The sequence below is a fragment of the Ursus arctos genome, unplaced genomic scaffold (assembly GCF_023065955.2).
Source record: "Ursus arctos isolate Adak ecotype North America unplaced genomic scaffold, UrsArc2.0 scaffold_3, whole genome shotgun sequence".
In the NCBI taxonomy this organism is placed as follows: domain Eukaryota; kingdom Metazoa; phylum Chordata; class Mammalia; order Carnivora; family Ursidae; genus Ursus; species Ursus arctos.
This window is the reverse complement of record NW_026622985.1, coordinates 93,694,237-93,707,001: the sequence shown is the minus strand read 5'-3', so window position 1 is coordinate 93,707,001 and position 12,765 is coordinate 93,694,237. Positions and strand designations below refer to the sequence as shown.

Below are 12,765 nucleotides of genomic sequence, written 5' to 3'. Positions count from 1 at the left end.
TGGTTTTCTTGGCCTCCCTGGGACTCATTTGTTTTGAATTAGGAGCCCTTCCATGATGAGGAAAGGGTCATCATATCTGTCGTGTCTAAATCTTCCTCCAGTTGGTACCATTTCAGAACTCGGATATTGATCATCTTCCTTCTGGGAATTCTACTTGGCCCTATGGGAACGTATGGCCTTAGCAACATGTAAGAAGAAGAAACTCTAGCAATCACTCATGAATGTCTAGTATCACAGAAGCATAGAAACTACAGAAGCATGTGGTTTCAACCTCTACTTTCCCTAAAACACTCAGGGAGGAAGAGAAGGAAAGTAAACAAGGGTTTTCATCACCTTAACGGTGAAGACTGTAAGGCTTATCTAGTATTCTGAGCGTCATGTGAAGGCAAAACAAACAAAAAACTCAAATTAATAATCCACTAAAATACATATGTGCCAGACACTGACTAGGGAAAAATCCATAAAAATGTGTAATTACACATTGTCCATACATATACTTAGGCACGAACCTTTTAGTACAAAATAAAAACGTACAACATGAATTCCTTGCATTGTGAAGAAAATAAAAATAGCTAAGAAAAAGTAAAATAAAAGTGACCTCTTGGTGAAAACCTGAGGAGTAAAGCTTTCTACATTTTGAGTTTACATTTTAATGTTAAAGAGACAAGAACTATAAAAGTAGACTGTCTTAAATGTCATGGTTTATTGTCAGCAGTATTCATGTCAAGCATATATCTTGGTTTTAAAGCAAGGGGAGAGTAAACAATGTTGATTGCTCATTTGCAGAATATAGAAAAGGCAGTAGGCTAAGAAAGGCTGAACTGCTTTGAATCGTTATTAGTGGCAATATTTTCAGAATTAGTTTTGGACAGCATGAGTATAAAAGAGAGGAAATTCTATTTTTTTTAAATTCTTCTCAAAGAAAAATGTGAGAAAAGAGTCATTCATTTGCTAAAGGTATTAAGACAAGGGTCTAATTCATTCTAATAAGTATGACCTAACCAGGTTGCTAATAGAGCCATTACTAAATTAAATCCTCTCAGTAGCCTCGGAAATGATTTGGCCTGTTTTTTTCTTTTTTTCTCTTCTTGAGTGACATAAGGGGAAAGAAGCAAAGAGACAAAATTCATGCAACTTTCTCTGTTCATAGAAGAATACAGTAGTCCTCCCAGTCCATGGTTTCCCTTTCTGTGGTTTTAGTCACCCATGGTCAATCATTGTCTGGAAGCAGACGTCCACTTTCTGACATATCACCAGAAGGTCATTACTAGCCTAACACTATGTGGCAATGCCTATGTCATTTGCCCCACTTCTTATCATCACCCAGGCATTTTATCATCTCACATCATCACAAGAAGAAGAAGGGTGAGGATAGTACGAGAAGCTATGGGAGAGGGAGACCACGCTCACATGAATTTTACTACAATATATTGTTATAAGTATTCTATTTTATTATTAGTTATTGCTGTTAATCTCTTATTGTGCCTAATTTATAAATTTATCACAGGTATGTATGTATGAGACAAAACATAGTATATCTGGAGTTCAGTACTAGCCACGGTTTGGGGCATCCACCGGGGGTCTTGGGACATATCCCCCACAGATAAAGGAGGGCTACTGTAGATACTGAAGAATGATGGGGAGTCACTCATCTGGTATAGAGGAAATGTCATTATAGGATCGGAAGTATATTTTTCATATGCCTGTTTTTTTTGTCCTAACCTTGTTGGATGAATGGATCCTGTGTGCAGTGCCCCTCACCGGGGAGTGTCCTTCAGAGGATCAGCTGATGTGAGTGTCCCAGATAGTGACTGGTGGACACGCTCTGCTCATTCCTGGCCTTTGCTTTTTCCTCTTAGTTTACGCTGCTACAACTGACTCAGAGAATGTACTCCTTATAAGCCACGCACAAGATATAAGGACTGATAGAATGGTTCTGTTACCCAAAGGCACCTGTTACCAGTTGGATGCCGCAGCTCAAACTGAAGGCTCCATCCGTGAAAGGAATATCCTGAGTTAAGAGAGGCATGCTTTACTAGTTGGACATCATTATCCTGATGGTAACTGTTTCACAATTTTGAAAGCATTGGGAGAACTCGATACGTCAGGGCCACTTCCCAATTGTTCGACATGTCTATTCTAAAAAACAGAAAATATTCTGTTTTAATTTACAATGACAATGCAATGTTTGCTACTGTTATTTATTACCCATTATTGCGTGGACCTAAAGGTAGCTACATCAGTGATTAAATAACTTGTGAGGTAATTTTTTGGAAACTGAAAAATGTTAGCAAATACTCACTCTTGGTTTAACGAGTCATGCCAACATAGAAGCAATGAGCATTTGAAGTTTAAAAAGATTATAATAATATGTACAATAAATATGATTCAATATATTCATTCAGATAATATTCTTTGAGAGTTGAACATGTGTGCGATTCTATGTTAAAGAAATATCTTTGAGATTGTGTGAAGAATTCTATTTTAAGATGGATACTTCAGATACGGTACAAATCATTCATGTAAATTCTCCACCTACTTGGCAGAGATGTGAAAAATATTAAAGCCTCTCTTTGAACAAAATCAGCAAATATCAAAAGGATAACTGAACATTTAATCTCCAAAATATACAATTGGCATGTATTCTGGAATGGTTTAGAAAGAAATACTCAATTTGTAAAATCTTTATTTGATAAATAGTTTCTCCCATTTATCCTGGCTATTTTTAATATTATTTAATGGAAAGCATGTCTACGCACAGAGGAACAAGTGTGGACCACTAAGAATCTGCAGTGTTCCATTCAGATAAAAACCAAGACATTATGATCAATCTTGGCTATAAGGTGAGGTGTTGCGAGATGATCTAGTCCAAGTTTCTCAGGACAGAAGCGAGGTAATTGGGACAACTAAGCAAAGAGGGGAAGTGGCCCAAGATCTCCCCAAAGGCGCAAGGGAAACCTACTTCCTCTAATTCCGTACCAAGGAATCTATAAAGATATACTTAGTCTGTACATCTCCTCAAAATAAATATTTATTTAAGTATATTTCTTTGTTCATGCAGATGTGAATTTTCCCACTCCATATGTCCTAAACTTTATAGGGCAAGTACCAAACAGCATGGGTTTCAATATTGTGTGTAAAGGAAAATTACCAAAAATATATTACAAAAATATATTATAAATATCTGAATTGATTAGTCACAATTTCCCATTCTTTTAGACAATTGGCTATTGATATTGTGACAAAGGAGGGTGTTAGAGAATTAATATCCCAGGGCCATTTCAAAGATGGTAGCAGTGGTTACTTTAATAATAACTGTTTATTCCACCTCATGATTCTCTTAGTGGCCATTTTTTAAAAAGATTTGTTTACTTACTTGAGAGAGAGGGAGAAGAGGGGCAGAGAGAGGGAATCTTCAAGCAGACTCCCCTCTGAGCACAGAGCCCGATGAAGGGCTCGATCCCACAACCCATGAGATCATGACCTGACCTGAAACCAACAGTTGGACGCTTAACAGGTTGAGCCACCCAGGCGCATTTTAAGATATTTGCTACAAACATAGTAAACTAGAAACTTCCTAAAAATAATTAACTAAAAAATTGTTCCTCTCAAATGCCCCAAGTCGAAAAACTCCCTCTCTCCAATTAATTCTACAAAAATCCTATCCATCATACTATTATCAAAGAGCCTTTAAAAGTAGTAATTTCACAAAGATAGTAGTGAACCCATGGGACACATCTGTACTTCTAAGTATATTAAGCAAACCCTGTTTAAAACCCATGATGTGTAGACTGTTTGGTTAGATTTTAAAAAAGCATTTCCCAAAGTGAACGTGTATTCTGCTGGACCCAAGATGCTGCAGGGTACGGAAGTTCTGACTCCCCTAGAGAGGACCCCAGAATACAAGGGTTTGCCCGGAGGATTTTATTGTGAAAATGAGCGTATATGTGCGTGTTCCTAGCACATATTAACATCACACATTTCGGGAAACAGTGTTCTAGGGGAAATGCTACAAAATCCAGCATGGATTTCTATAGGGAACATAAAAGAAGGTATTCAAATTCCAACGTTATAAAATACAATGCCACAGCGGAAACATAGCAATATTATTTGCAAATTAAAAAGGCATGTCTAAACAAATTTATGAGTCATTCCCTGGTGACTATGCTTTCAGCATTCTATCATTTTTTTTTTTTTTTAAGATTTTATTCACCTATTCAACAGAGATAGAGACAGCCAGCGAGAGAGGGAACACAGCAGGGGGAGTAGGAGAGGAAGAAGCAGGCTCCTAGAGGAGGAGCCCGATGTGGGGCTCGATCCCAGAACGCCGGGACCACGCCCCGAGCCGAAGGCAGACGCTTAACCACCGTGCCACCCAGGCGCCCCAGAATTCTATCATTTTTAACAGTGTCAATGATACAAATGTATCCTGTATTGCACAATGAATTTTTTAAAGCTCCCACTAAAGCCCAAATTTTGATTTGTATTGGAGAATTAAAGTAAAAAGAATAAATTAAAACTTACAATGCTAGTTAGAAGGTAACTCTCATTCAACCAGAAGGGCGAATACAAAGACCTACTGATGACTTTAGAAAAAATCGTTTTTAAAAAATAGCCAGAATTTCTTGGGCTGAGGAGGGAAAATATTTGTTATTCTCCCTAATGTCTAGAACAATTATTTTCGGCTTTCCTGAGGATCATAGAGTGAATAAATATTATATTGGACTCTATACAATCTAATTCAAATGATATAAAGATAATCAGAACAAAATAACACAAATCACTGGCATAAATTCACTTGAAATGGAAGGAGTTTAAGGAGAAGAGAGTTGGGGAACATTTAAGTTAATGTTAACAGAGTCTGATTATGCAAAACTTATTAAAATTATTTAAAATGTTCTTTTATTAATCTTTCAATCATTATGATATTTTTCTTAGATGATGGTAGGGGAAATACATACACACGTTGGTAAATATGCAAATTCCAGCAATCACTTTGTAGGGAGGTGTTGCTTTTGTAACGACAAGAGTAATGTATTCACTTGCTTTGAAATACTAGTACCTGCACTGTTGCTTTTGGGAGTTGAGGGTAATTGGTGGGAAAGAAAATAATATTTCATTGCAACACAGATTGTGTAGACTTTCATTTAATCTTCACAACAGGTTTGTTATACTGTATAGTTGATTCCATTCTAAAATATAAATAGGGGGCCCACACTTGCAAGATTACCCTGGTGTAATTATTAATAGAATCTTGCACTGTCAAAGTTCCTGATTTGGATGAGAGGTTGTATAGTAGACATAGAAATTAGGAAGCTGAGATGCAGAGAAATTGATATTGACTAATCCCATGCTCATCCTTGGTTGATTCCATATTGGAATCTAGTTATGCTTGAATACAAGTCATTCTCTCTTCACTGCTCAGCACTGCATCAGAGCTGGCAAAGTCAGCAGGTGTTTTCAGGGGAGTAATTCAAAGATGAAGAAGTATGGCCAATCCAAATAGGAACGGCAAATATTCTAAAATGCTACATTAGAAAATCAGTCCTCAAGATTCTCCTGCTCCCAAGGATCTGCTCTTAAAGGCAAATTCCCCTGGAAGAAAGAACACTTACAAATACCGAATTCATACTAAAGTAATAATGAATGCTCAATGAATGGGAAAAGGAGCAGATTAAGAGAAACAGTAAGTGGTAGAGGCTGGAGAGGGGAGGGGGAATGTTGGAATGGAATCTGCCAAAACACAGAAGTTCAGTGGGGGGGGGGAGGGAGAGGCCTGGGTGGCTCAGTCAGTTAAGCATCTGCCTTCAGCTCAGGTCATGATCTCAGGGTCCTAGGATCAAGCCCCAAGTCGGGCTCCCCACTCAGCAGGGAGTCTGCTTCTCCCTCTTCCTCTGCTCCTCCCCCCACTCATGCATGCTCTCTCTCTCAAATAAATAAATAAAATCTTAAGAAAATAGTTCAACAATTGGGAACTCAGTCTATTTCATAATTTAAGCCTTGATGTTATAGCGTAAGGGAAGAGTTTCCTAATAAAGGTTAAGAATGCTGCCAGAAGGGGGCAGTATGGAACAGGAATGGGTCAGGGACTGGAGCTAGCAGAGGAGGAATTACTGACACAAAGAGGGACAATGTCCTCCCGGAAGCATTGTGATTGCTTTCCCAGCTCATAGTGTATCAGTTACTGTTTAATTAGTAGTGACAGATCCTTTGAATATTTAAAGCAGAGCAGGCAAGAAAAGAAAGCAGAGGAAGAAGAGGTATTTTACAAATGTAACTCAGGCACAGGAGATTGAGGGTGCAATAAAGGGGAGAAAAGTGTCTTTCCCAGAAGCAGGAAAGACCTCTGAAGAGCAGAGTGAGGTATGATTATTTGCTGAGCCACGCAGGAGCCTGAAAGAGGTGTTCCAACACGTGTAAGTATGGAAGTGTATGCACAGGAGATTGGTATTATGCTAATCACTAAAGCTCCCTCTTGGCCAACAGGAGGCAGAAAATGATCAGGGCCATGATTTGACCAAGCCATGTTCTCAAGGCATGGTGGCAATTATTAACTTCAGTGGTGTCTTTTAAGGGAAGGTAAAGACTGTAGTTCTTTTTAAGATACACGTGTGGACATTAAGAGATCTGTTCCAGCAGTCTTTCCAGATGTCTATTATACACATATTCCTCCCAGAAGTGATTATCAATTATGTGGCTTACAAATGCAATCTGTTCTCCCTGCTGGAAGAAATAAAGGGTAAATATCCTCAAAACAACACCACCACAACACCTCTCTGCCCTTTGGTTTAATAGAGAAGATGACAGGTTCCTAAAATGGAAGGAATAGCCAGGAAGCCAATCTTTAAAAGAAGTCTCTGAAGAGCGTCAAGTATTGAAGGATCCACTGAGGAAAAGTAAATGGTAAGACGGTGAAAAGACAGAAAAGTATTCAAGACCCACATCACTCAAGAAACTCTGAGCTTTCATGACTGGATTGCTCTGGCTATAAGCATACATCAAACTTGGCTTATGTCTTCCAGCTCTTTTTAGGTTCTATCTTTAGGCTAATTCCAGTGCAGCACCAATATTGCTTCATCTGGCAAAATCGAGCATGAAGAACTCTAATCTGTGGTCAGTGGAGGGAGAAGAGGACCACGTGACAGAATGATGACCCCGTGGGGCAGGAAAAAGAGGATGAACTAGAAAGTTGAAAAGTCTGGGGGAAGAAATGATTGGCATCTCTAACTTAACATTCTATCTAACAAGGTTGTTGTGAAGATCAACGGACATTTAGAACATCTTATAATCTGTAAAATGCTATATAAATGTAAGGCAGTATGCTCCGCACATGGGACTCTCAAAGGTTTAACATCTTTGCTAACCTTTGGAAAGATTAACCCGTGTAATTGCTATTGACTTGGAATGACACAAGAATGGGACGCCTTTAGTGAATTAAGAACAGGGAGATAAATCCAGAAGATAGATCACTGAGGGTTGGTATTTTTATAAAACAAACAAGCAAAAACAAAACCCATAAAGCAGTAGTAGGCTCCAAAAGACATCACCGAATTATATGTGGATTTTCCACATAAGCATCACATGTCTCCCCAGTTTTGTCATAAATTGGCCCCTGACATCAAGGTTGTAGCAGATGGATTTATACTGTGGGGAACCCAAAAACTAAACTCATTTTTTTGAATACATGTCAATCTGTCATCTGAATGTATATTTGCATTATAATCTGATTTTCTATGTATTCAAAAACTCAATCTCTCCAAAATGTATTTGAGGAATATCATTTAAATAAATGATAAAACTTGAAGCAATGTTAATCAACATAATGCTCAAATGAATTTGTTCTTTTCTGTATTTGTATAATTGGCAAGTTATATTATTTTATCCTTCTCTGTTAGTACATGATCTTCTTGCTTTCAGATGCTTATATAGTGTATGCGTATGATGATTCTTGCCAATAGTGAAATAAGAAAATATATATCCAGCAAGATATATATATATATATACAAAATAGATATATAAATGTATAAACATATATAAATATATAAATGTACATAAATATATAGACATGAAAATAGAAAGATTTATATATTTTATATAAATACATCTTTATTTTTTATTTTTATATAAATACACATAAAGATATATATCTTTATATCTATAAATATATATTAAAAAGATATATATATTTTTTTATTTACTCCCTTTGGAATTCTCTGTTGCCTTTACCTATCTTTGAGAAGTGTAATATTTTGCTACACTAACAAAAAATCTATTCTTAATCAATGTGGGTTATTAGCCATTTATACCTTAGTATAAATTTCAATTAACATGGCTCCTCTCCCAAGAACATTTGCATATGAACTTTGTTAGGGTAAAAAAAGTTCTGTTTATTATGAAAATAACCATATGTAGATTTCTTTTTTTTTTCCTTTTTTTTTTTTTTTTTTTTCTTGTAGAGGAGATAACCTTCCTCTCTGATGCTTGCTACCTTGACCCAACTGAGGTCATCAACTAGGGTTAAGGCTAGCCCTGCACAGGGGGGTCTTATATAAACCTTCAGAGGTAGAGTGGCATGAGGAGTGGAGATATAACCAGTTTGTGACAGTCCTGAACAGTCAGGTAGATAGTATGTGATGGAGCAGGGGAGGAAGTTATACGCAAGTATACATAGGATACCACTGATAAGCAAAAGGGGTCTTTGGGGGGCCAAAAAGTAAGTAACTTAAGCCCCGGAATGACAAATGTTGATAAAATGGGCGATAAGCAAGTGTAAATCTATAACTACAGCACAGACAATGCTTCCTGCCAGAGAACTCGCACCTCATGCCTTCGTCCCCATGCATGACAATGTATTGTATCAAGAGTCAGAGATAAGCTGCTGGTCAAACCACTAGAAAACCATAAATTTTGTTTATAGTCTTTTGCTTTTGAAATAACTTTCATTTTGGAAATACACTGTGTCTATAAATCTATCTACATAAATATGTAGGTATAAATATTTACATTCTATAAACTAGAGAAACCTATTATTAAAAAAAGTAAAGACATTCTTCAAATCCCACCCTCCAGGTTAAAAAAAAAGTTAACTCTTAGAAGTTTAATTTCAGATACTTTACATATGAGTAGATAAATAGGTAAATAGCTCTAAATAATTCAAGGTGGCATCTTGTACTATTTTAAAACAAACAAAAAACACTTTAATAAAACTACTTGCATAAGAACAAAAACAACAAAAGAAACTACGGAGGTTTCTTCATAAGAGACATAGCTTCCTAAAAAAAAATCAAAGACAACATAAATTTACATTTAAAGTTACCGTGTCTAGTGGCCTCCTGTTCCGAAAGATTAGGGGGGAAAAGGCATACATTTTTTAATTTCCATAATTTGGTATTTTTACATTCTCACATCTATAAAAATTATTCTCTGTTCTACATCTGTAGTTCCTAAATTGTTTATTTATGGTCTACACTTAAATGGATTCACTGCTCAGTACCGGGCATCTGACCATGGTTTCTCTATTCTTTTTATTTCACACATCTCATTGTTGATTATATTATATCATTTGTGTTCCCATAGAGGTTATATGCTTGAAGCAAGCTGACTTGCCCAGATTCTCTGGGTATAAAATTCATCAGTCATATTTTCCTATGAAACTTTCTAAGGAAATATTCTATGACTCTATTTCCTCTCATTAAAGTTGATCTCTCAATGTCAGGACTTCCTTTAGGGAATATTATATGCCCTTGACATCTAGGAATATATGTATCATTTCTTTTGTCTTGTATAGTTTGCTCCAGATTGGCTGGCCTAACATCATAATTATTATTTGGGTATGGCCAGTTCCTTGTTACACGACTTTCTACTTATATTGTTTGCTTGTTTTTAGTGACTTATATAGAAAAGGAATGAATTAAAATTCTCTTTACTTTGACATCTTCAAGCAAAATTTTGATAACTTATAGTAACTCACCAACTCTGTCATGACCATAACATGACAGATATCATATTATAAAAAGAGCAGCCACATAGATACAGAGAACAGACGTGGTTCCCAGAGGGGGTTCGCAGTGAAGTGGGTGAAAAAGGTCAAAAGGTATCAATTTCCCGTTATAAAAGAAGTCATATAGCTAACAATACCGTACTACATATTCGGAAGTTGCTAATAGATCTTAAGAGTCCACATCACAAGAAAAAAAATTGTAACTATGCATGAAGAGAGATGTGAACTAGACTTATTGTGGTGATCATTTTGCAATATATATAAAATCATTATACTGTGCACCTGAAACTAATGTTACATACCAATTATACCAGAATTTTAAAAAGAGGAAAATGAACTGCAAAAAAAGAGCAGCTAATTAATACTACTTTAAAATCAAAACAGTCTATATTTTAAAATTTGTATTCCTTAGCATGGAGGACATTAGGAGAAGGAAGGGAAAAATGAAGGGGAGTGGAAATCAGAAGGGGAGATGAACCATGAGAGACTATGGCCTACAGGAAACAAACTGAGGGTTTAAGAGGGGAGGGGGTGGGGGGATGGGCTAACTGGGTGGTGAGTATTAAGGAGGGCACATATTGCATAGAGCACTGGGTGTTATATGCAAACGATGAATCATGGAACACTATATCAAAAAATAATGATGTACTGTATGCTGACTAATATAATAAAATTTTAAAAAATGTGTATTCCTCCACTTTTGCCTGTGTATCTGTCTTTCATCAAGTCTTTTACTAATTAAGGTGTCTTCATACACCTGTGAATTTCTGTATATATCATTCTACACTTTGCTTACCTATTTTCTTCTCCCTTTTGGCCTTTCTGAATCTCTGTGATATCTCTTTCTCCCTTTTCACATGTCATTTTTTCTTCCTTCTCTTTCTTCTTCTTTTTTTTTTTTTTAAGATTTTATTTATTTATTTGACAGAGACAGAGACAGCCAGCGAGAGGGGGAACACAAGCAGGGGGAGTGGGAGAGGAAGAAGCAGGCTCATAGCGGAAGAGCCTGATGTGGGGCTCGATCCCATAACGCCGGGATCACGCCCTGAGCCAAAGGCAGACGCTTAACCACTGTGCCACCCAGGCGCCCCTTCTCTTTCTTCTTTTTATCTCCTCTTTTGGGTTCACCCTGTTCTTTTTTTTTTTTTTTTTACTTTTTCTTCTTTATGTTTTTTTCCTCTGTCTCTCCTTCCCTCCCTCCCATGCTTTCTTCCTTCTTTTTTTTTTTTTAAAGATTTTATTTATTTATTTGACAGAGATAGAGAGACAGCCAACGAGAGAGGGAACACAAGCAGGGGGAGTGGGAGAGGAAGAAGCAGGCTCCTAGCGGAGGAGCCTGATGTGGGGCTCGATCCCATAACGCCGGGATCACGCCCTGAGCTGAAGGCAGACACTTAACCGCTGTGCCACCCAGGCGCCCCTGCTTTCTTCCTTCTATCTATATTTTTTTCCTTGAATTGGCTGTGATGTGAGTTCTGTATTTCCAGTTTTACTGAAGACAAATTATGGTCCTTGTGGGTTGATTCATATTTATCCAAGAAAATATTTTTTCTTTTCTTTTTAAGTTGTCATTCATTGTTATTTATATCAGTGTTCCTTTGAAGCAAGAGAGTTTTTAAGTTTCTGTCCTTAATCATATTTTCTTTTATTCTCTACGGATTGCTGTCCACTTTGAAACTACCATTTACTAATTAATACTACTACTTTAAAATCCAAACCTCAAAGTTTAGTTGCAAATGTATAACTATTTTTTACAATGGCTTTAATAATAAAATTAAAGTCTCAGCACTGGGGGCAGAAATTACCAAGGATAACTTTTTTTATTCTATATTTTCAATAGATATAGTTTATATGTTATTAAAAACAAAAAATAAAGTAGTAAATACAGAGTATTTTCTCATTCACTGTATACATATTTGAAATCAATTCATTTGACTTTTTTAAAATGATTTTCCGATTAATAAGAACTTCCTTAAGTCAGAATTTTTATATCGTTTGGAATTCATTATCATGTACAACTCCAAAAATTCTTCCTCTTTAATTTACCGTCTCTTACTTCCAGCCCAAATTTTCCTATATCACTCCCTGATAGTGACTACAAAAGAGGTTTATCGTATCTATGAGTTGTCTGCTAATAGTTATTGTACAATAAAATGTATTTTAGAAATGCAGTTTTAAATATAACGTGTTCTCGTTTAACACATTTACTGACAAAGGATATAAAGTGTTCCTTACCCCCTCGCTTGTTGATCTTGGCATAGCCCGGAGAATAGCTCCCAGACATGGAGGACGAGCTGCTGAAAGCTACATGGGGGAGTCCAGACACAAGTGGCTCATCACATTTTTCTGAAAAGAAAAGAGAAAAGAGAAAGATTAAATATTTTAAAATAATGACTGGTATGTTTTAGTTAAAATAATTGTTGAATACAGTACAAATGTCAAAGTCTATGATACAACATTAAGCAAACGATCAGAATTTAGACAATTCAACTGTGATAATATAAACTCCTGCTTTTTAAGAGTTGTAGCTATGACAAAATGCTTTATGCTGAAGGGCCTCAATGCAGACCTGCTAAGAATCATGAGGAAAGGTGGTGGTGTTTATTTAACAGGCTTTGGAAAAGCCAGCATCCTCTGGAAATCCTCGGGGATTTATTCATCATAGGGGTAGGGGATTAGAAACATTGATTAGAAACACAGAAATTGGAGGAGAGAGACTAGGAGGAATCCTCCCAAGGCTAAAAAAGCCTAAGAAATAGGGGTCA

At 36.6% G+C, this 12,765-nt stretch overlaps 1 protein-coding gene across 1 annotated transcript in view; it reads right to left on the bottom strand.

The window, feature by feature from the left end:
• The window catches only part of CNTNAP2 (contactin associated protein 2), a 1,356,273-nt gene that overhangs the window by 1,306,324 nt on the left and 37,184 nt on the right, over positions 1–12,765 (bottom strand). The window contains exon 3 of the mRNA XM_026479097.4: positions 12,236–12,346. Coding sequence (XP_026334882.2) covers positions 12,236–12,346 — 111 coding nt within the window. The remainder of the gene's footprint in view (positions 1–12,235; positions 12,347–12,765) is intronic.